This window comes from Scyliorhinus torazame, chromosome 6 (assembly GCF_047496885.1).
Source record: "Scyliorhinus torazame isolate Kashiwa2021f chromosome 6, sScyTor2.1, whole genome shotgun sequence".
In the NCBI taxonomy this organism is placed as follows: Eukaryota; Metazoa; Chordata; class Chondrichthyes; order Carcharhiniformes; family Scyliorhinidae; genus Scyliorhinus; species Scyliorhinus torazame.
The window spans coordinates 83,825,325-83,850,372 of NC_092712.1; the positions used below are offsets into that span (position 1 = coordinate 83,825,325).

General features: G+C 47.6%; 1 protein-coding gene across 6 annotated transcripts in view; it reads left to right on the plus strand.

The window, feature by feature from the left end:
* mpp7a (MAGUK p55 scaffold protein 7a) overlaps window positions 1–25,048 on the plus strand; it is a 758,711-nt gene that overhangs the window by 723,641 nt on the left and 10,022 nt on the right. For all 6 annotated transcript variants that reach the window (XM_072508390.1, XM_072508394.1, XM_072508393.1 and 3 more), the window contains one exon: window positions 14,100–14,243. In XM_072508390.1, coding sequence (XP_072364491.1) covers window positions 14,100–14,243 — 144 coding nt within the window. The remainder of the gene's footprint in view (window positions 1–14,099; window positions 14,244–25,048) is intronic.

The following is a 25,048-nucleotide window of genomic DNA, read 5'->3' on the forward strand; positions in this document are numbered from 1 at the left end:
GCAACTGTGGATGCTGGGCCGGACACTGGCCATTCTGGCTAGGGTGAGGGTGGGGGGGGGGAGACAGGCTGAGTCACCGGGATACCCCCCCCCCCAACACGGGATTGGGGTGGTGTCCAGGCCACAGACCTCCATTACAGTGGCCATCGTGCTGCGCACAAACTGACCACCCACCTTGGCCCTTGGTTCTGCAGAGTGACATCGGTCGTATGGGTGCACGTACCTGCACCCCCCCTCAACCCAGCCACCACCCACTGGCAGCCCACACAGGGCAACACCCACAGTGCAGCCAACAGAATCCCTGGCATCAGGGACGGGTGCCAGGGCCAGAGGCCCCCAGGGTGCGAGAATGGGTGGGGGGGGGGGAGGAGCATGCAGGGGCAGAGCCCGCAGTGCTAACCGTGGCCACCATGTAGCCCTTTTGGGGGGGGGGGGGAGACTGGCCAAGGGTCGGACACTGCACCCCAGCCCCATACTCCCTCACTTCCTCCCCCCTTGACCACTCCCGCCTGCAATCCCCTCCATGATACATATCTGTGGCACTACGGGGTGGGGGCCCTGGGTTGGCAGTAACACCGGGTCTGGTCCATGGGATGGAGGATTATGACTACCCACTGTGCGATGAGCTCAGGTGCTCCCCATCGTACAATAACATCTGACTCCTGCCCACAGTTGCACTTTGCGCCATCCAGCTGGATAATCCCTGTTTGCGAGCTGGCCATTCCATCACATGGTCCAATTGGATCCCTACGGTGGTGGGGTCGGTCAGAAAGGGGTGGGGGGTGGGGCGAGGTGGGGGGGGGAGCATGGGCCTCTTCCCCCCCCCCGCCCCCCAATGCCCACTCAACCCCCCCCCCGGCAGGTTGTAACAGTGGTAACAGGTGTTTATTGTAAGCTATTATATACAGGCTTGTGCCCTAGCCCCTAAAACTAAATGTGCCCTACCGTGCCAACTTAACTGGTGTTTACCTTTCTGCCTTACCGGCCCTACCGCTACGTCCAAGTGGACCCCTAGACAGTACAGCAGGAGTATGTCGCCCTGCGACATATGTCCCTGTTGGCGTCTTCTGGGGCGACCGTGCCTGGATGGGCCCGTCTTCTGCACAGGTATCCCAGGTGGCGTGGTGCCGCCCTGTTCTTCCTGTTGCCCACCAGATGTGCCTGGGACAGGAGAGGGGAGGGGAGGGGGCAGGAGTAGCCCCAGGTGCTGCGGTGTTCCGGAGTCACTGGAATGGGCGCCATCAATTCTTCCTCCCACGGGGTTCCCGGTGGCCCCCAGGCTATTCCATGGGACAGGGGTGCGAGTGGAGCTATCACCTGAGGCTCCCCCAACACCTGGCTCTGCCAGTCCTGGAGGCCCGCTCTGGTCTCGACTGGGGTCTGCATGCTTGAGACCATGGAGCACAGGGAATGGACCATCACCATCCATCTGGGATTGCTCCACATCACACTGCGACTGTGCCTCCACCTTCTGGGTTTGTGTCACATCAGCCAGTGACTGCGCCACCTCCCTCCATGACTAGGCCACCTCCCTCTGCACCACGTTAGCCAGCGCCTGGGCAATGCCGTCGACGTTCCCAGCCATGGCCTGCTATGCCTGGGCCATGCTCAGGAGCGCCGCTGCGATTTTCAGGTGGCTTTGGGGCATGGTTGCCTGTGAGGCAGCAACCCTGTCCTGGGCCTCGGCCAACACCTGCACAGTATGCCCGAGGCCTTGGACATGCTGATCCATAGCCGAAACCATCTGGAGGATGCCAGATGGACCTGCCCAATCTCCAGCAGGTACTGCAAGACATAGGCAATATTCATGGTTAGACCGCCGGCCAGGGGTGGGAGGGTAGTGGTGTGGGGTTGGCGTTGTGGTTGGGTGGGATTGGGGGGTTGACACACGTGTCACAGGGGACCGCAACTCAGCAAGGCATCCTCCTTCCCGTGCCGGGTACAGGGTCTTCTGCCGCTCCTCCACCGCGTCCAACAGGGTATCCAGCTTGGTGTCTGTGAATTCTCGGCTGCACTCCTCGCTGCCATCTTGCTGGCTGGGATGGTGTGAGTGGGGGGGAGAATTTTTTATATGTGCCTGCAGCTTGTCAGCCTTTGCGTATCAATCGCGAAACTGGCGAATCTGGCACCGTTTTTCATTGAAATCGATTGTGTTCCACATGGCGCCAGTGCTAGCCCCTTAACAGTTGCGGAATCGGTCCAGCTACGGCGCTGGTTTTTCTGTTGTGAAAGTCCACGGATTCTGCGTTGGTGTCAACACTTAGTCTCAGAAATGGAGAATCCCGCCCTTGATTTTTAAAAATCCTTGAAAATGTTATATCTTGTTAAATAAGGTTTAAGTGTGTCTTCAACTTTACACATTCTTCCCGTGTTTGTGTAGGGTTCGCCCCCACAACCTAAAGATGTGCAGGCTAGGTGGATTGGCCAAGCTAAATTGCCCCTTAATTGGAAAAATTTAATTGGGTACGCTAAATTTTTTTTAAAAGTGTCTTCAACTGCATTGCATGTTCATAATTGCTGCTGAAGAACCTCTTTTATAATTTTATGTATGTGGAATGTCAAATTTCTCCATTATGAATAAAAAGAATCCATGGATTTAAAAAATTGATATTCCAGCTTCTACCTCCCCAGTTTTTATTTCACTATCTGAAAAATGACCAAAATGTGAAGATTAATCACTGAGAATTTTTCAATGTGATCAGTTGCTTAACCTGCTTCATATGATATCACCATCGCTGCAAAGTGGATACGGAGAGCACTAGTTATTTGTGGACAGTTACATTCAGTGTTAATGCTGAGCGCCATGGCTGCCCCATTGACCAAAAAAATGCAGGACTGCATATTTAATTAACAAGTATATTGATTAGGCCATATGTTGACTGCCATTCTTGTTCCCTCTAAAGATTTTGACTGTTCTATCTCAGTGGGTAGTAAAGAATGAATACTGCTGAAAATGTCCCAAGTTCTCTTCCAAACAATGTTTTGGACATGTTTTTTCAGATACAATCCAGGGATTACATCACATAAGGGACTTATTAGAAAGGCTCCGTGCTGACTTTTTAATGACCGCATTATTACTAACATGACCATGAGTAATTTAACAAGTTATTTTGTGCAGCATTGGCTTTAGAATACACACAATGCATGAGACAGGATAACTGGAGCTTCAATTCTTCATGTTCAGATGTTCGATACACAATCAGTATTTAGTCATCAGGTACCATCCCATATTTGATACACTATGTGACTGACTTTGAAAAGTTTACGTTGGAATCCATCCAGGTCTATGAGACTTTGTACTTGGCTCACTCTCATACAGTACGTACAGCCTGCCTAGTTGGTTTAGTTTGCTCCACCATCCAGAACATTTCACTTCTCTAAGTTAGCTATGAAAAATGCAGAACAAATTTCTGGTCAACTTTTTTGTTGTATGTGATATTATGGGCGGCAAGGTAGCACGGTGGTTAGCATTGTTGCTTCACAGCGCCAGGGTCCCAAGTTCGAATCCCGGCTAGGGTCACTGTCTTTTCAGAGTCTGCACGTTCTCCCCGTGTCTGCGTGGGCTTACTCCGGTTTCCTCCCACAAGTCCCAAAGGACGTACTGTGAGGTGAATTGGACATTGTGAATTCTCCATCAGTGTAGCTGAACAGGCGGCGGAGTGTTGCGACTCGGGGCTTTTCACAGTAACTTCATTGCAGTGTTAATGTAAGCCTACTTGTGACAATAAAGATTATTATTTTAAAAATGTCTCTGGCATGGGTCAACCAAATAATTTAAACAAGCTTACTGACTTCACTGGTGACAGGTAGAAATAGTAAAAGCAAGATTACTCCAGTTACAAGGCTTTTCCCAAGTTATAACGAGGTGATTTCTGTTTCCTTTTTTCAAGGCATGACACATAGTGGAACATTAGATTCAGTGTGCTTTTTAATACTGGAAAAGCTGTGTAAAATAACATGGATAGTCAAATCTGCCAAGGGAGAAAGAAAAGCTTTGAAAACTGGAAATGAACAGTGCATCTGAGCATACAAGTTAAGAGCAGGAGTAGACAGTTTGGCCCCTCAAGCCTCCTCCGATCAACACTGTTTAAAAAATTTTGAATGGCTCTTCTTTGCCGGCTCTGATAACTATCTGAAACATTAACTTATCTCTTCCTTTTATTATTTATTATTGCATTTTATTTTGTTTTTTAGTCAGGTTGTACCATATGCATGTTCCAAATGGAAGTGAGACCAATCCTGGAAACTTCAAATTATTACAAGCAATGCAATATTTTAGTCTGGACAAGGTGTACTCGGCAAAGAATGGGAGTGTTTCTCTGAAGCCATTTCAGCCAAAAACAACCCCTTGAAGAAATGGGGTGGGATTCGGCCGGGCGGCCCACTCCGGCGCGAAGGAGTGGCGTGAACCACTCCGGCGTCGGGCCGTCCCGTAGGTGCAGAATCCTCCGCACCTTCAGGTGCGAGGCTGGCGCCAGAGTGGTTTGCGCTGCGCCAGCCAGCGCGGAAGGGGCTTGGCGCCACGCCGACCAGCGCCGAAGGGCCTCCGCTGGCCGGCGCGAGTTGGTGCATGCACGGGAGTGCCAGCGTGTGCTGCCGTCATCCCAGTGCATGCGCAGGGGGGTTCATCTCCGCGTCGGCCATCGCGGACTTTTACACTGGCCGACGCGGAGGAATAGAGTGCCCCCACGGCACAGGCCCGCCTGCGGATCGGTGGGCCCCGATCGCGGGCCAGGCTGCCGGGGGGGCACCTCCGGGGCCAGATCCCCCCCCCCCCCCCGAGGACTCTGGAGGCCACCCACGCAGCCAGGTCTCGCCGGTAAGTACCTGTTGTAATTTACGCCAGCGGGACCGGCCTAAAACAGACTGCCACTCAGCCCATCGCGGGCCGGAGAATCGCCGGGGGGGGGGCTGCTGCCAGTGGCCGCCGACCAGTGCGGCGCAATTCCCACCCCCACCAAATCCCCGGCGCCGGAGAATTTGGCAGCCAGCGGGGGCGGGATTCACGCCGCCCCTCGGCGGGGGGTCAGAGAATCCCGCCCATGGTCTCTGGAGCATTATGTAGAGAAACCTGTGGAGTGGTGGTGAAAATAGCATGATCAAGCCTCCCCTCTTCTTGCAATCTATTTGTCAAAGGATAATTTTGCTAATTGACTCTGATCATTAAATGTTAGATGTGATGCTTGCTACAATATTAAATGGCATTGCTTTCATACCCTTGGTGGATAACAAACTTTGGAGATCTAAGTGTTGCTCCCATTTCCGCAGTCAATAATGGCATTGTGTTATTTCTGTTCATCTTGTTTTGATTTGATTTCAATGGACTGCTGAAGTCACTTTATTCAGACCTTATCACAGAGACCAGCGCTGCCTCAGGGACTTGCATTAAAAGAAAAGTGGTCAAAGAGTTCAATTAATGGGCTAAAATGTGCTAGTGCATAAACTGACCATTCCAGCATAATGATACTTACATTTCTATAGAGTAACAAATATCATTTGTGTACCTAAAGCAATCAATTCTACCCAAAAATGGAGAAGTAGGTATCCAAGTCTCCTATTTTAGCTGGCCCCTTACAGAAGATGCTCCTGAAACTATGTGCAAGATTTCTTCTGGGCTTCAGGACCCTGCCATTAGGCTGAAATGGGGATCAGAAATAGATGCACTGGGGGCCCCGCTCCCTGAGGTGAGTTTGGAAGCAGGGTAAGCGGTGAGATTGGGTGTTAGGGGTTAAGTCAAGGGCAGGAAGGCTTACAGGCAGCTATCCTGCCTGACAGCCAATTGAGGCCCTTAGCAGTGGGTAGGAGAATCGCCACCATGAAAGGCTGCCCATCAAACCCTGACAAATGTGTCTTCATCTTTCTGGAGTTGGGGGGTGGGGGGAGCATCATCAGGCATATCGGAGGACCCGGAATCAAGATGTGGGGTGCCCACAGTAGCCAACGCCCCCCTCCCCACCTTGCATTTGCTGTTGGCCACCTCCTCTCTGGTTGATGCCCCCTCCCTGAGACTTCCATTCCATCCTAACTGTGTCTGGAGGATTCATTGCTGATCTCTGGGTAGGCCCTACGACAATATAGGCAGTGGCCATCTCTCCCTCTGGCGCTGCTGGTGCTACAGAGCTGATCGATTGAGCAGCAACTCTCAAGAACGGGATATCCATCCCAGACACAGCACTGCAGTAATTAAATGTCCCAATGGAGCTGGGAACCCCAGCAGGAGTGCCCGCTGCAAATCAGAAAATTTATTTTTTCAGGACTCCTGGAGATCAGGTCGGCATTTCCTAGCTGATGATAGGCTCTCCCGCAGCCCACACTAAATTCCACCAACAGTATGGGGACCAGTCGTTCAGCTGTGATTTTCCACAGATCAGCCAGAGGCATGGCCCATTAACCTATGAAGGACATTGTGGGCTTTTGTAGCTGGTGGGCAATAGGAGGCCCTCCAGCACCAAAGTAGCAGCAGCTGCTTTTCACAGTATCTGAGTGATGCACGATCAATGACGACTAAAGCGAGGTTGTAGTCCAACTGTAGGCTTTAATAAGCTAGATGTTTCCCCCAGCAGCTCAGGTACAGAATGAAGTCTGCTGGGGCGGCACAAGCGCTTATACCCCGCCTTGCAGGGCGGAGCTACCATACAGCTTGACCAATAGGAAACATACAATATCTACCAATGGTGTTCCAGCATTACCAGGTGCTGTAATACCTCTACACAGACTACCACATTCACCCCCTGTTAAAAAAGAGTCCGGCGGGGGTGATGGCCTGATATTACAACATGGTAACGTGGCAGAAATTATAGTTATGGAGGTACCGTAATACCTCCGTACAGTGTTTTATAACTATTTACAATTCTATTTACTATTTACAATTTATGATTCATAATTAACTATACACTTTAAAATGAAGCAATCAGTCAATCGAGGGCCCTGGTCCTCTGTGATCGTCGAAGCTTCAGTGGTGACTCCGGTGGAGGCTCGGGCATCTGTGACTCCGGGGGCGTGGCTTTGATCTTTGTGGCAGCTTCGACACCCCTAGACGGCGCTGGTGGGGAAAACGGTTGACCTGGGAAGGGAGCGTCTGCGGGGTGCGTCGGTGGGTGGGGGGGCCTAGACGGGGCCGGCGGAAGGACCGGTCCTCCTGTAAGGTGCACTGGTGGGAGGGAGGGTGGGACTGGTGGCTGGGGTGTGCGTGGGGCTCCTGCGGGCGGCAGGTCTCGTAGGGAGACCGTATCCTGTCAGCCGTCGGGGTATGCCACGTAGGCGTACTGGGGGTTAGCGTGGAGAAGATGGACCCTCTAGACCAACGGGCCGACTACTGCGCCCGCACGTGTTTTCGGAGCAGGATGGGTCCGGGAGCTGCCAGCCAGGTCGGGAGCGAGGTCCCAGAGGAGGACTTCCTGGGGAAGACAAGGAGACGTTCGTGAGGTGTTTGGTTGGTTGTGGTACAAAGCAGTGACTGGATGGAGTGGAGGGCATCCGGGAGGACTTCCTGCCAGCGGGAGACTGGGAGATTCCTGGACCGTAGGGCCAGTAGGACGGTCTTCCAGACTGTTCCGTTCTCCCTCTTAACCTGTCCATTACCCCGGGGGTTGTAACTGGTCGTCCTGCTCGAGGCAATGCCCTTGCTGAGCAGGAATTGACGCAGTTCGTCGCCCATAAAGGAGGATCCCCTATCACTGTGTATGTAAGCAGGGAACCCGAACAGTGCAAAGATGCTATGGAGGGCCTTGATGACGGTGGTTGCGGTCATGTAGGGGCAGGGGATGGCGAATGGGAATCAGGAGTACTCGTCAATCACATTCAGGAAGTACGTGTTGCGGTCGGTGGAGGGGAGGGGGCCTTTGAAGTCCATGCTGAGGCGTTCAAAGGGACGGGAAGCCTTTATCACGTGCGCTTTCTCTGGCCCGTAGAAGTGCGGTTTGCACTCCGCGCAGATTTGGCAGTCCCTGGTGGCTGTCCTGACCTCCTCGATGGAGTAGGGCAGGTTGCGGGTCTTGATAAAGTGTAAAAAGCGAGTGACCCCCGGGTGGCAGAGGTCCTCGTGGAGGGCTCGGAGGCGGTCCACTTGTGCGTTGGCACATGTGCCGCGGGACAGGACATCAGGAGGCTCGCCGCGGTACAGGACATCATGAGGCTCGTTTAGCTTCTCCCAGAATGATGCAAGATCTCGTAGTTGTAGGTGGAGAGTTCGATGCTCCACCGCAAGATCTTATCATTTTTTATCTTGCCCCTCTGTGCATTATCGAACATGAAAGCAACCGACCGTTGGTCAGTGAGGAGAGTGAATCTCCTGCCGGCCAGGTAATGCCTCCAATGTCACACAGCTTCTACTATGGCCTGGGCCTCCTTTCCGACTGAGGAGTGGCGGATTTCGGAAGCATGGAGGGTGCGTGAGAAGAAGGCCACGGGTCTGCCCGCTTGGTTGAGGGTGGCCACCAGAGCTACGTCAGACGTGTCGCTCTCTACCTGGAAGGGGAGGGACTCGTCGATGGCGTGCATCGTGGCCTTTGCAATGTCTGCTTTGATGCGGCTGAAGGCCTGGCGGGCCTCTATCGATGGGGAAAGCTGTGGATTGGATCAGGGGACGGGCCTTGTCCGCATAGTTGAGGACCCATTGGACATAGTAAGAGAAAAACCCGAGGCAGCGTTTCAGGGTCTTGGAGCAGTGAGGGAGGGGGAACTCCATAAGGGGGCGCATGCATTCAGGGTCGAGGCCTATAACTCATTTTGCACTACGTAGCCGAGGATGGCTAGGCGGTCGGTGCTAAACATGCATTTATCCTTTGTTGTATGTAAGGTTAAGGATCTTTGTGATCTGGAGGAATTTTCGGAGGTTGGTGTCGTGATCCTGCTGGTCGTGGCCGCAGATGGTGACATTATCGAGATATGGGAATGTTGCCCGTAAACCGTACCGGTCAACCATTTGGTCCATCTCGCGCTGGAAGACCGGGACCCCATTGGTGACACCGAAGGGAACCCTTAAGAAGTGGTAGAGCCGCCCATCTGCTTCGAAGGCAGTGTATTTGCAGTCACTAGTGCGGATGGGGAGGTGGTGGTAGGCGGACTTAAGATCTACCGTGGAGAAGACCTTGTAATGCGCGATCCTGTTTACCAGGTCGGATATGCAGGGGAGAGGGTACGCGTCCAGCTGCGTAAACCTGTTGATGGTCTGACTGTAGTCGATGACCATCCTATGCTTCTCCCCGGTCTTTACCACCACTACTTGAGCTCCCCAGGGACTGTTGCTAGCTTCAATGACTCCTTCCCTCAGTAGCCTTTGGACCTCTGACCTAATAAAGATCCGATCCTGGGCACTGTACCGTCTGCTCCTGGTGGCGACGGGTTTTCAATCCAGGGTGAGGTTTGCAAACAGGGAAGGTGGATCGATCTTTAAGGTCGCGAGGCCGCAGACGGTGGGGGGGGGGTATAGGGCCGCCGAATTGGAAAGTTAGACTTTGGAGATTACACTGGAAGTCTAAACCCAGGAGTGTGGCCACGCAGAGGTGGGGAAGGATGTAGAGCCTGTAATTTTTAAACTCCCTTCCCTGGACTGTGAGGTTTGCGACACAAAACCCCTTTATCTCTACTGAGTGGGAACTGGAGGCCAGGGAGATATTTTGAATAACTGGGTGGATGAGGAGAGAACAGCGCCTTACCGTGTCGGGGTGTATGAAGCTCTCCGTGCTCCCAGAGTCGATTAAGCAGGACGTCTCGTGCCCGTTGATTAGTACTGTTGTAGCAGTTGAGTGTTTGAGGCCGGGACTGATCCAGGGTCACCGAAGCTAATCTCAGCAGTTGAGTGTTCTCTTCGGGCGGTGTGCGGTCAGCCGAGCTGGGGTCCTGGGAGTCCATCCAAGATGGCGGCTCTCATTGGTCGCACATGGCTGGGATGCACAAAATGGCGACGCCCATCCATCGAACGTGGTGTCCGCGGGACAAGATGGCGGCTCCCGGGGGCCGCACGTGGCCCTGGAGTAGGAAGATGGCGGCGCCCGCTGGCCGCACGGGGACCATGGAGAGGTTTGTGATGGCGGTCTGCATTCACCGCCGGTGACCGCACGGACCTGGCATACCACCATGAAGTGGCCCTTTTTACCGCATCCCTTGCAGGTGGATGCGCGGGCTGGGCAGCGCTGCCGGGGGTGCAAGGCCTGCCCGCAAAAGTAGCAGCGGGACCCCCCCCGGGGTTGCCAGGCCGCCTTGCAGCACAAGCTTGTGGGGGGACGGGGGATGTCTCTGGGTCGGCTGCGGAGGGGTTCCACGCTGCCCAGGGGGCTGCCACACGGTCGGGAACATAAGCGCGGGCGTTTCTGGAGGCCACATCCAGGGAGCCTGCAAGGGCCCGTGCCCCCTTGAGGCCTAGGGTGTCTTTTTCCAGCAATCGCTGGCGGATTTGGGAGGACAGCATACCTGCCACAAAAGCGTCCCGGATTAAGAGTTCTGTGTGGCCGCTCGCCGAAACCTGCGGGCAGCTGCAGTTTCTCCCCAACACCAGGAGCGCACGGTAGAATTCTTCCAGTGATTCCCCAGGGATTTGTCGCCTCGTTGCTCGCAGATGTCTGGCGTAGACCTGGTTTACCGGACAAATATAATGTCCTTTTAGCAGCTCTATTGCTGCATCAAAGTCTTCCGCGTCCTCGATGAGGGTGTAAATTTCCGGGCTCACCCTCGAGTGCAGGACTTGCATTTTCTGTTCTCCCGTGGGTGTGTTTTCGGCCATTCCGAGATATCCTTTAAAACACGCCAGCCAGTGCTTGAAGATTGCCGCTGAGTTCGCCGCGTGGGGTCTGAGTTGCAGACACTCCGGCTTGATTCGGAGCTCCATCCTTTTAAATCTAGCTTATTAAATTGATGCACGATCAATGACCACTAAAGCGAGGTTGTAGTCCAACTGAAGGCTTTAATGAGCTAGATGTTTCCCCCAGCAGCTCAGGTACAGAATGAAGGCTGCTGAGGCTGCATGGGCTCTTATACCCCACCTTGCAGGGCGCAGCTATCATACAGCTTGACCAATAGGAAACATACAATATCTACCAATGGTGTTCCAGCATTACCAGGTACCGTAATACCTCTACACAGACTACCACACTGAGGTAGAAGGCGTCTCCAGATGGAGGTGTCCCCCTCTTCAACTTGGTGAAATTTATATTAGAAAACAACCTCAGCAGCCGTGCTGGGATGGGGGTTTGGAGGGTGGGGTTGCTTTAGCCGGTAGCTGAAGACAGACAGGCATGGAGGGCATCTGTGCCTACCTGGCCCACTGTGGCCGCCCTCCCCCTCTTACCCCCTCCCACCCCCTGCTACCAGTCAGCTGTCAGGAGATGCCTCTGGGTAACTACCCCGTTCCCCAGGAAACCGACTGGATTGTAACAATAGGCCTTAATTAGTCACATTGGTTCCAACAACCCTCAACAACACCTACCAGGGTGAAGCAGCCGCTTGATCAACATCTTATCCACCAACCTAAGCATTCATCCCCCCTATCACCGATGCACAGTGGCAGCACATGCCACAGCACAACAACGAATCAAGACCTCTTTGACAGCACCTTCCAAACTCACGACCTTTACCACCTAGAAGGACTAGGGCAGTAGAAAACCACCTCAAATCTACACACCATCTTGACTTGGAACGATATCACCATTCATATACTGTCACTGGACCACATTTCTGGAACCCGCTTCTGTATGACCTCAACCTTCTTGAGAGCGATTGCCATTTATGAGCAATAAATGATGGCTTAGCCTGTGACACACATATTCCGTCGAATACTTTTTAAAAACATACCATATATGGGCAGGTTGTCCTGCCGGACTCCAATCCCACTTTGAGGAAAATAACCTGGGGCAGCAAGGAGACAGAGAACAGGCACACCAGCCGAAGCTGTGAATTTTGAGGCCTTCACACCTCTTCTGCCTGCTCCCACAATGCATTAGGGTTCACACCTAGAAAGTGTTCTGCTACCACTGATACAATAAACTAAAATATAAGCATAGAGGGTACTTTACCTGTAGTACTCCAAGTCCTGTGTTATTTGAGTGCTTCGTTCATGCTTGTGAGTGAAAAACACTTCAGAGAAATGTGAAATCTGTAGGTATCCCTCACCCAGCAGAACCCAGACATCCTTTGTCAAATATAGTCTGGCTGAAGGAGTTGGCATACATAAGGGTGGAAACTTTCAGAGAATCATTCCATACAAACAGTTGAGTTCTGTAGTCCCTCAAAATGAATGTAATGGAAATAACAGGTTTGAAAAAACAGAAATAAGAATAGCTGGGCAAAGGATGAGAGTAAGTGAGGATTATTAGAGACCACAGCTCCCTCAGCCACCATCCATAATATCGGTCTGGATTTTGCAGTCAGAGGCGAAGTGACAGAACTTGCCTCCTAACTTGAAGAAAGTTGCCTACGGTGATCCAATCATCTCTGTGGTGTGAATAGCCCCTTTTCTTCTCTGAATTTGAATGTGGCACCAAGTCGAGGGGATCTCAGGGCGTCCAGAAACAGTGATGTCAGCAAGCAGGGTAATCAGTAAATCACATTGAAGAATTCTCTCAGGCAAACCCGGAAGTAAAAGCCGTTTATTATTTTTTATTTCCTTCATTTTTTAATAAAATTTATAGAAGACAAAATAAATGATTAGACAATATACATTACAAGCTAAAATATTTTTAAATATTAAAAAATTTCATATTCTTAGCAGCATGCAAAAATTTGGAGTTACAAAAATATAAAGCTATCTTTCCAGAGTGGTTCTCCAGTAGTAGCTATGACTTGAAAGTTCTCATCAATGTGATGATTTCTAATTGTTTGTAGACTGCAGGGGTTGCAGGACATCCTGCCTTTAACTGTGCAAGTTGTGGTCAGTTTCAGAGGGGAAATGATGGCAAACATTGACCGTTCCAGTTTTCTCTCATCATTACTATTGAAAAAAACTTGGGTCATTATAAACAGAGGTTTGTTCAAATCATTCTACATTGCATTGAATGCAGCAGTTTAACACAAGGTGGAAGGAATGTGAAGAGACACAAATACCATGACATACCATCTGGCAGTGGCTCAGAATTGAAACTTTCTGGAATATTGTTTTGACTGAGCAGGGTGACCAGATCAGCACTGCCATTGTCGCAGACTAAGTCAGACTAAGTAACATTCCAGAATAGCCACTTATAAAGGAAGCTGATAAATTTATGTGTGAAGCCTGACACTGTATTCTCTTTCCTTAACGCCAGATGTTTTTGGTATGAATTAGGGCATGCCTCCAAAATGTGGGAGGCAGTTACTTCAGAATAGGTTCTGAGTACAGTTGACAGGTGCTAAACCCTCAACAACTTGGGATCATTTTCTTGAGCAATACTTAATTTGACAATTCTCTGATGCATCATTGTCAACAGTCAGTACCTGTCTCCTTGAATAGCTTCCTTAAACATTTTGTTTGTGATAGCAAATATCCGCACCATCTGTTGTATACTGTCTGCTGCATACCAACTTTTATTTTACAGCTTGATGCTACTGATGGTAAAGCACAATCTTTTGGCTGTGCTATATTCTAGGAATTAAAATATTTAATAAACAACAGGTTCAGGTGAATTGTAATAATGAACAGGTTCATTATTACAAGAACCACAATGGTTTGGGGTGGGGAGCAGGCTGGAGTGTGGGGCTGGGAAGAGAGAGTATAATTTCTGAGCTCGTACCAGAAAATATTACCATGAATATTGCTGGATTGTCATAAAAACCCAACTAGCTCACAAATATATTTCAGGAAAAGGAAATTCGCACCCTTACCTGGTCTGACGCCAGCCACATAATATGTAGTTCACTCCAATAAGTATCCTCCGAAGTGACGCCCATCACCTTCTCTGCAAAAGAAGGGATGTGCAATTAATGCAGCCCTATCAGCATCACACACATTATCAGAATAAATAAGGAATAATGTGTCTGTGAAGCATTATGAATCACTGAGAGGAGACAAAGTCATACCAGTTGTATAATGTGTTTATTGGTAGAACGTTAGAGTTAAATTTAACTTTTCAATATGATTTTGCAACCTGATACGCAGAGAACTAAAACAACGTTACACCACTTAAATGTTTCAGACAATAAAACATCTGAGGACATTGGAATTTAAACCATATGTGATATTCATCAAACCACCATCTCTTGAACGCCTCAGAGAAACCAGAAAGAATGCAAAAATCATTTCAAGCAAGGATGACAAAGGCTCTGCCAAACCATTCACGGTATGTTTTGCAGTTTATATAGACAGTAAAACTTTTTCTACTCAAACACGTTTCAGATGAGTATAAGGTTTTCATTCATATTTGTGTTTGTTTTGGGTAAATATGGGGTATTGGACGTGATTCTTGTTCATTTTTGTGTGACCCAGAATATATGTGTAGGTCTCCCATTAAACAATGTATCCGTGCTCTCAATGTAAAAAGTGTACATCAATGAATGATTTTACGTTTTTGAAGTTATCTTTATGATGTGTGCGGTTGGACTAGTAGCAGACGTTTGGCCAGTCTACAGAAGGATGGTTCCCATTAGACTCTTAACAGCCATCCTTCAATGAGATGTCTGCTTGAGTTGTGCTAGGACATAATTTCCAGAAGGAGAAGTGCATCTTCTAGCCACTCGCATGTCAACTTTATAATGCTTCAGGGCTTCTTGGATGATAGAAGAATGTAAAATTTTCACAAGTGGAATATGAAACTACTTAAAGAAACAGACAGAGTTGCATTCTTCCTTATTTTAGATTAGCAAAGCAATAGATTGGGTCAAATCTTTCTGGGGAGAAAGTAAATCACAATGCACAGCATTGTTAATGTGGAAATCAGCCAGCAATATCAGGAGAAGATATATGACATCACCTTATTGAGAGCAATTCGAAATGGACAATAAATGTTGGCCTTGTCACTGATGCCTACATCCCATGAATGAATAAAAAAGATCTCTGTAAATTGCTGATCAATTTACAATGCTCCATTGTTTGCTTTGCATCACAGCAACTCACCCTCAATTTCTACATTATTTTTAAGAACCTGTTGGATTTACACATTTATTGCCAATTAAACCTGCCATAGAAAGTTAGAACTTTAAGAGCTTAAGTATCCTTTTAACTTTGTGATAATTCATTTAATGTCAATCAACCTCTCCAGCTCAAAAATAAACCAGTTTAATCTGTTGACTCTCATTCCAGCATGTAGTAGACTCTTCTTGGAGTTGTTTAGAATTAAATTATTTTTTGAACTTTTCCTCTTTTTCTTTCCCCTCCCCTTTGGTTTGACTTGAATTGATCATTCCTTCTCCATCATTCCTCTGCATTTTTCTTAATCCTAAATCTCAATGGTTAAGGAAATGAACTGTTGTTTCTGTTCACTTAGGTCCCAGATTTCCCCCATTGCCTACATTTGACTGTTACCAGCTCACAATTCCTGGAATTTAGAGTGTAAGTTATGTTTGGGCAGGATAGTGCAGGAAAAAGTCTAACCAAATGCTCATGCTATTGTTCCAGTAGGATATGATACATAAATTAAATATAAGTGGACCCTGCTGTTAATTATCTGAATTCAAAAGCTGATAGGCCTACATCCATATACCTATTTGGATTGAGTTTTGTATTGCAGAAGATACATTATTTTGTCATCTTTCACGGGTATGAGCATTGCTGGCAAGGTAATTTATTGCCCATCCTGAATTGCCCTTTAGAAGCTGGTGGTGAATTGCCACCTTGAATCGCTGCAGCCCATGTGGTGCAAGTACACCCACAGTGCTGTTAGGAAGGGGAAAATAACTTAATAGTGGGAGGTTACTTTTTCTACTGTAATTTTCCCAGCAGTACAACAAAACCTTTCCAAAACGTTTAGAGAGTTTGAACAATATCCATTGTCTCTGAAGTACAGAATCCAAACCAGCTAGATTAATGGGATGAAGGTTGCCTCTTGGAGGCGGAGGTCCATTGTGTAATAGATGCAATGATTTGGCACTCGCTGGCACTATATTAGCAGTCTCGATCAGGAAGATCGCAAAGATGGTCAGTATGTGAAATGGATACACCATAACAAATACATTAAAGAGTGTTCCTCAGAATGTGGCTTTGAAGAGTTCTGCCTGAAATTACAGATAGGATTTCCATTCTATCTCTCTACATATTAAATTATCAGTAATGAATCTGGCCTAAACAGTATTCATAAGCCTCTTTGTAAACCTACATTTCTACTTGCAAGCGATATTACAATTTCTAATGTCTATTTTTGATATCCTCACCTGTATTACTATTTTCCACATACTGTCTTGATTTCCAGAGTTTATGTGGTACTCTTTAAATTTTGCCATATTTGATCACAATACTTAGATGCTGCTTTCCTACCCTTTCAACGATTTGGTGATCTTGCCTTTCTGTGCTTTAAACATTATAGTGTACCGATAATGCCAGTTTCTTTTTTTCCCAAACCAGCAAACCTCTCATGACTTTCTCATGGTGAGACTCATTATGTAACCTTTTATAGTTATAAGGGTGGTTATACCATGTAGGGAAAAATATCAAGGCCACTTAACAGCAACTGAATAAGTCCAATGCAGTGTTGTCTTCGGATTTTTGCAAGTGTTTTCGGGATTGAACGTAGTCTTTCGTTATTCAGTGACAATTGAAAATTTGTCGTCACCTTCCCAGTTGGTTTTCTTTCCATGCCATAGGGCTATCTCCATATCCATGTACTTCCTGATCTTGTGCTTTATTATTTGTTGAAAATTGCACATATATGGACATGGTGATAGGAATGTGTTCAGCAGTGGTGCCATTCTTTATTGTCCCCTTGCATTTAAATAGTTGACTGACACGATTACATTTATGGAAAGAGAAAGAATTGATTATCTGTTTTAAGACTTCAGCATCAATTACACCATACATTAGCTCAGCAACATGGTGGGACAAAAAACTTTCATTTCTTAGATGAAGATGTCATTCTCAGGCTTGCTTACAGATAAGATAAAGTGTCTTCAAGAAACAACCAGATATCTCCATTTTATGTACCACAGTCTAGTATTTTGTCCATTATTGAAGGTCTATCTTTGGCAAATTGTGTGATTGGAATGAAGAAAATGCTGCTATCCTGTTGAAGAAAATGGACAGTTCCATCCAGAAGTAACAGGTCGAACGTACCATTCGTTGGTATCTCTTGGCATAGGTATTGCTGTATTAATTTACTAAAAAGCATTGCTGACTGCTTAGAAAAATAAATTGTCAGCAACCGATGTTTAAAATATATGTACAACACCCACACACAGGCAAGGTTTATAGTCACAACTTTCTAGAGACACAGGAAATCAGCCGAAATAATCATTCAAGAATTTTTGGATATTATCCATTTTTTATAAACCTTTCACTGTTGCAACACATTTCTGGCTACCAATAGGCTTGACCAGTTATGCAAGCAGAGGGGGAAAAAAATGTGAAAATACACTTTTGATGTTAACACCTGGAGTTGTGGGTAATGATGATGTAGATCTGTGCAGGGATTTGGAAACCCAAGTTATTAAGTAAAAGATTTTACTACATTTGTGCAAACAAAAAATGGAATAAGTGCCATGGTTCTTGCTTTGAATGCAGGTTTGCAGCATGCAAGCAATACATGGTATTCTTCATTAGCATATTTGTGTTGTGATGAGATGGAAAAGAGAGGGCTAGTATTGGGATGTTTCCAACATAATTTCATGTATTTGGACCCTATCCCTCTCTATTCTATTCACCACACATTCTACCACCAGGCAGCAGTGTAACATTGAAAGTGATCATGAATTCCTAATGTATTTGGTACCTTTCTTGTTACTGAATTACCCATGACCTTGCATATGCAGTGTGGCCACCAATCATAGTCTTCAGCTGAAGCAAGATTAGAGGGCAAGCGTTGACTGAATCAGATCATGCAAACGGACAATTTTTAATTAGATTTTTCAATATAAACTTTTTCCCATTCCATAAAATGTGGACATCACTGACTAGGCAATTTATCTTCAGAAGATGGCGGTAAGCTACTTTCTTGAACTAGTGCAATTGGTGTTATATGGGTACATCCACCACCCTATTAGATAAGAAGTTCCAGGACTTTTACATAAATATATGGCAGAAAAATGGGCCATTCTGCACCAATCGTCCATGCCAGCATTTATGCTACACTCGTTTCTCCTCCCATCTACTCATCTAAATCTGTCATGGGAACCCTCTATTCCCTTTTCACTCATAAGTTGATTATCCTATATTTCCCTGGGTGAGTTCTGTCCCCTTTCTTAAATGGAGGAATTGCAATCTTTGGCATGACACATTTTTCTAATTAATTACTGATGGAGCGATTTAACGGGTCTGCAAAGCCGAGAACGACCCTGCTATTAAACGAGACTCTCTTTTTTTCTGGCCTCGATGAGAAACGCTCGGCTGAGGCCACAATGTCCTTCATTTCCTGCGTTTTTAAATGCCGCCCCAATCTCTGAATCCCCCACCATAGCCTCCAGACCCCCCAATGCTCCCAACTTACTTGTTCGGAGGTCCTCAAGCCCCCTCACCCCACCTCATAAGTGCAAGGCATCCCATGGGCCCGATCTCCGGCACGGGCAACCTTCAACCCGGGCATCTTGGCACTGCCAGCCTTGCACCATTGCCAGGGTGCCCTGTGGCACTACCAGGGTACATTGGTGGCAGTGCCAAAGTGCCCACACAAGTGCCAGTGTACCACCCTGCCCAGAGCCTGATCACCCAGGAACCTCCGATGGCTCGGGAGACCCCCAGATGCTGTTTCGCCTGCTCCACGTTTGGGTGGACCAGTGCTAAATGAGGTCTCCCAGGTGCGGCCATTCGATCCGGGCCTTGGGAGACTCCGGCGCTGACATCTTTAAGTTAGGCTAACTTGCCAATGAGGGTGAAATCCAGATTGTGGCATCTCACTAAATCTTGCAAGGCGTCCTGGGCGTCGCAAATCTCGCGAGAGGATTTAACGCCCTTGTCACGGCCCGAGTTGGGTGTGACGAGGCCGTGCGATCGTACCCTAAGTATGTGTAGTAATGCTTCTGCTATCTCTTCCCTGGATCGTTTTTAAATGTGTAGATGCAATCCATCCAGACCAGGAACTTTATCCACTTTGAATTTAATTAGTTTATCCAATACACCCTCTTATTTTAAATGTACTTATCTCATTAGTCATCTCATCATTCATAAAATATTTTACTTTCTTGTTTTATGTTCCTTGATAATTTAATTTCATAGTTCCACTTCGCTTTCCTCATTGTTTATGTTAATTTCTCTCCTAATCTCTTTCATCCATGAAGTCTAACTAATGTTTAGTTTGTTCTTTCCTCTTGGAACAATATATTTTTCTTGATCTTTGTTGAACACCATTTTAAATGTGTTGTTCTACATCAAAGTTTTGCAATACTGTTCCCCATATTAATTTCTTAAATTCAATTCTGCACCCTCAAAATCAGTTTTTCTCCAATCTATAACCTGTTTTTGTCCTTCTTATGTCCTTTTCTATCACCATATTAAAGTATTATGTTATGGTTATTATTGCCTTGTTGTACCCCCATTTCTACTTATCTGCTCTGGTTTATTCCACATTTCTAGATCCAATAGCCACCTTCTGATACCCCCTAAGTCTTCAACATTTTCTGGCCCTAACCATTTCTTCTTCACTATGTAAGTCCAATTCCTCTGCACCTCCATCCAACACCAGAACAGTCACAGAGCTCACTGCTTCTTTCTCAAACAGAAGTCAAACTGGCCCATTCAACATGCTAGTGCGTGGTCATTCCAGCCACATGACCCCAGAGTCCCAACACCAGTAAATTAACCAATAATAGAATCATGCCCAGCTAATCTACCACTCCTCCCTTTTACCATCCCACCCTTTATCCAAACACCACACACTAGACAGAAACACACAGAGGGTGGGGGGGGGTAAAAATAATAAGAGGATTAATATGAAATGGAAGGTGAGTTCTTTGCATCAGATGTTAAAGTCATTGCAGCAGCAGGCTGTCCTCCCAAAATGCGGAGTGATTGAAACCACCGGTTGGATTGCTAACGAAGATCTTTGGGCAGTACCATTCAGTCAGAACTCCCAGGCTGTAGGATTCCCTCACTTTAACTTGTATTAACCTGTGCCTTCACTCAGAAGATCCGCCTCTGGCCGGTTTAATTCTTACTAGTTTCCAACTCCACCAGAATGACCAACTGCCTTTCTGGGATAAGAGTTCCCCACATTTTTCGAGAGTTTTCAAACAACTGACCTTATCTGAGCTGCTGCTGCACTGGATTATCTTGCTGTTCAATCTGGCTATGCAAAGAGAAAGGTCTTTACTTTGGATCTTTAGACAATATCCATCAGGTGAGTGAGAGAATCAAAGCTGTGAGCCTCCAGCTTCTGGTCAAAACAACACTCAAAACGAGATTAAAGCCTCCGAGCCCTGCAGAACATTCCTGAACTGTCAGCACCAATCACTACCTGTCCTCAAGAAGAACCCAGCTTACAAGACAGCTCATTGACCACCAACCAAGTCCATGAAGAGGTGTTATCACTGATGTCAGACCAAACAGCACATCTGCTGCAACATCCTGTTTTAAAATTAAAGGTGCAGTTCATCTTAAAGGCATAGGTCCCAGCAATTGTCCTTTTCACAGTAACTTCAGCGCAGTGTTAGTGTAAGCCTACATGTGACACTAATAAGGATTATTATTATTACAAAAATTTAAAATAAATGTAACTGGGATTAACAGGAGGATCTTTACAAGCACTATGCTCCTCTGCCTGGCTGAGCTTATTCTCATTCTGAGTTTCTCCTTCAACTCCACTCACTTCCTCCAAATAAAAAGTGTCGCCAAGGGTGCTCACATGGGTCCCGGCTATGCCTGCATCTGTGGTGGAATATACAGAACGTTCCTTATTCCAGTCCTATTCAGGCCCCCTCCCTCATCCCATCCCATCTCATGGTACATTGATGACTGTATCAGTGACAAGTACTGGAAAATTTCTTTGACTTTGGCCGGGACAATCCATTGCAAGTCCACTCCTCTACCGCTGTTAGTGAAGACGGCGAATGTGGCACTCAGCCAAATATCTTGTTCACTGCAGCGGGACTGGAGATTCCAGTTGCTGTGAACGGACGGAGAATCCCACCCTTTCTATCCAATTTCCTCACTTGCACCTGGTCCATCTCTGACTCTTTCCTCCCTTCCTCGACTTCTCTGTCTACATTTCTGAAGAGGATCTTATCGACTGATATTTAGTACAAACCCATGGACTTCCATAGCTACCTCAACTACAGAACCTCACGCCCTGATTCCTGGAGGAATTTCATGACATTCTCCTTGTTTCTCCATTTCCATCATCTATGTTCCGATGATGCATCCTTCCACAACAGCACTTCCAACAGTCTTCATTGATCCTCGAGGGATCCTCACCCATTGTGGTTAATGAGGCCAACCAACATATTCCATTCATTTCATGCACCTTTGTTCTCTCCCTTACCCTCCCTCCCAGACCCGTGATAGGATTCCCCTGTCCTCACCTTCCAACCCACCAGCCTCCGTATTCAACGGATCATCCCCTGCCATTTCCAGCACATGTTACTCTTTCAAAGAACTCTAATAAATTGATTAAACACGATTTCTCTTTTATTAAAGCATGCCGACTGCCATTTCCACCAACTCCAGCGTGATGGAAACACATCTTATCCTGCCCTCTTCTTTCAGCATTTATAGGTATAATTCCCTCTGCGACACTCTAGTATGCACACGTCACAGGATTATTATGGCACAGAAGGAAACCATTTGCCCAGCATGTCTTCACCGAATCTCCAAACAAGTATCATGCCCCAGGCACCACTACCCTCTCCCTTCCCTACACCATCTTTCCATGCAAGCGTAGGAGATGCAAAACCTGTCCTTTCACCACGTCCCTTCTTACCATACACCTTCCAAATGAAACAGCAATGTAATTGTACTTCTTTCAATTTAGTACACTGTATTCGCGGCTCTACATTGGGGAGGCTAAACATAGGCTGGGTGACTGCTTTGCAGAACAGCTCTGACTAGCCCACAAGCGTGACCCTGAGCTCCACCTTGCTCCCACTCTGATCTTTCTGTCCATGGCTTGCTGTAGTGTTCCGGAGAAGCAAATTCAAGCTTGAGGGACAACAACTTATCTTTCAACTCAGTACATTACAGCCTTCTGGACTCCACATTGCGTTCAACAACTTTAGATTGTAACTTCTTTCTCCATCTTCTCTTTGTTTTGTTGGGTTGGTCACCATTTTGTTTGCGTTTTTTTTTAGTTCCTAACGTTTCATAACCACTCCATTCAAGAAGAGAGAGCGGCAGGAAAATGCATCTTGATATATGCCATGGGGAAGGTGTTAGAATCAATTATTGAAGAGGTTATAGCTGGGCACTTACAAAATCTCAAGGTGTTTGGTAGAGCCAGCATGCTTTTATGGAAGAGAAATCATGTTTAATCAATTTATTAGAGTAAGAAGTCTTACAACACCAGGTTAAAGTCCTACAGGTTTGTTTCAAATCACTAGCTTTCGGAGCACTGCTCCTTCCTCAGGTGCACTTCAGGTTGGACTTATCCTGGTGTTGTAAGACTTCTTACTGTGCTCACCCCAGTCCAACACCGACACCTCCACATCAATTTATTAGAGTTCTTTGAAAGAGTAACATGTGCTGTGGATAAAGGGTATGCTATAGGCTAATGGAATGTACTTGGATTTCCAGAAGGTATTTGATAAGGTGCCACATCAAAAGTAATGGCAGAAAATAGAAACTCATGGTGCAGGGAGTAATATATTTGCATTGATAGAAGATTGGCTGGCAGAAAACATAGTATGCATGAATGGGCCTTTGACTGATTGGCAAGATGTAATGAATGGTGCGCTGGGGCCACAACATTTTAGAATTTACATCAGTAACTTCGATGAGAAGGGCATAGGTATGGTTGGTAAATTTGCAGATGACGCAGAAGAAAGTATGTTGTGAAGAAGAAATAAGGATTTCAGGTGATGTAGATAGGTTGAGTGAATAGACAATAATCTTGTAGATGGAGTATAATGTGGGAAAATGTGTAGGAGGAGGGGAGAACTCGCAAAGCATATAATTACACCGAAAGACAGCACAGGACATTATTAAATGACAATGATAATATTTGCAGCATTGACAATGTTCAGCCATGCATCACTTGTGATCAAAATTTCTTGATTTTGTGTGGCCTACTACTATGGGCAGGTGGTGCCCTGACATCCGCAGCAGGGGTGGAGGCGTCCTTTGCAGTTGTATGCCCTGTTGCCTTCCTGTCCTCTGGTGAGCCAAGGCCCAGGAGTGCTGCGGCTTAACTTGTCGTTCCACCAGTAGACCAGCTGCTCCCACTGCGGTGTCATGCAATGGAGTGCAGGTCTGGCAGAAACTGGGCATTCTGCTGGATGAAGGTCTCCATGGCATCCACCAACCCTTATGGAGAATCAGGGTGCATATATGTGGGCACCACCACTTTATCAGAGAACATGTGGATGGACTCCTCTACTAACGTGCTATTCTGTTGAGGGCTTCCTATCGCTGTACCTGATATTGCCCCGCCTCTTGTTGACTTTCCACCATGCATTGTATGGCTGATTCCTAAGGCTCGCCATCAGACTAGAGCTTACAGATGCCTCTTAAGCAGAATGGTGAGCTGAGCTGAAATTGTCCATGCGGTGACCACCAGATCGAGAGAACTTTCTTGACCTAGCACTAAAATCCATCAAGGTATGTGTTTCTAAACTGGTGGAAGGTGTAACTGACCACTGTGTTGCCTCTAAAGGTGTGGAGCTCTCTTCTTCCATTCCTTTCTGGGCTGCCCTGTGCTGGGCTTGAAAGGAAATCCTCCCCCGTCGCAGGCCTTGGTCCCTTCTTGGAGGCACTTGAAAGTGAGAAAGGAGAGTGCAAGTGATAATATCAGCTACTTCCAGAATGTATTGGCATCCGCATTAGTTTCACTGCTTGGCTTCCTCCTCCCGTAATACACATAGCACATTCCTGCACGTCTCGATGTGGTCCAGAAGGACAACTAGGGAGGCATCACTGAACTTCAGAGTAGGACTGGTGGATGACCTTGCAGATATCTCTCCGATTTTGGTTTTAAATTGAGGATCTTTGCGTTCTTTTAAATATGGCATCCGGACAAGAGGACGGAATGCACACCAAAAAGCTTCTCCCCGCCACGGAGCCAGCACAAAATCTCCAGATGCATAATTTTTTTTTAAAAATGTTCTTATTAAGGCATCAAACACAACCAAAAGCAAAAAGAGAACAAACAGGAAATCTCATGACAAATAAATAACCAACACCCACGCACCGCCCTCTCTGCCTCCCCAAAGTATCATCCCCCTACCACCACCTGATGGCCCGACGCTGGCTCCAAGAGCGGCGCGAACCACTCTGGCGCCGGGCCATCAGGAAGTTGCGGAATCCTCTGCACTTCCGGGGGCTAGGCTGGCGCTGAGGGGTTGGCGCTGTGCCAACCGGCGCCGAAGCGCCGCCGTGGGCCAGTGCGAATTGGCACATGCGCAGAACCGCTGGCGTGTTCTGGAGCACGCACAGAACCGCCGGCGTGTTTCCTGCGCATGCGCAGGGTGTTTCTTCTCCGCGCTGGCCATGGCGGAGCCTTCCAGAGGCCGGCGCGGAGGGAAAGAGTGCCCCCACAGCACAGGCTGGGCCCCAATCACAGGCCAGGCCACCCCCCCCTGGTGGCCGGATCCCCCAGCGCCCCCGCGAGGACTCCTCTAGCCGCCCTCCAAGCCATGTCCCGCCAGGATGGACCATGTCCATTTCACGCCGGCGGGACTGGCCGTAAACGGGCGGCCGCTCGGCCCATCGGGTCCGGGAGAATTGCAGGGGGGGCTGCTGCCAACGGCCCCCGACCAGCACGGCGTGATCCCCGCCCCTGCCCGAAAACCGGCGCAGGAGAATTCGGCAGCCGGTGTCGGAGCGGCTGGGCAGGATTCACGCCGCCCCCCCGCGGATTCT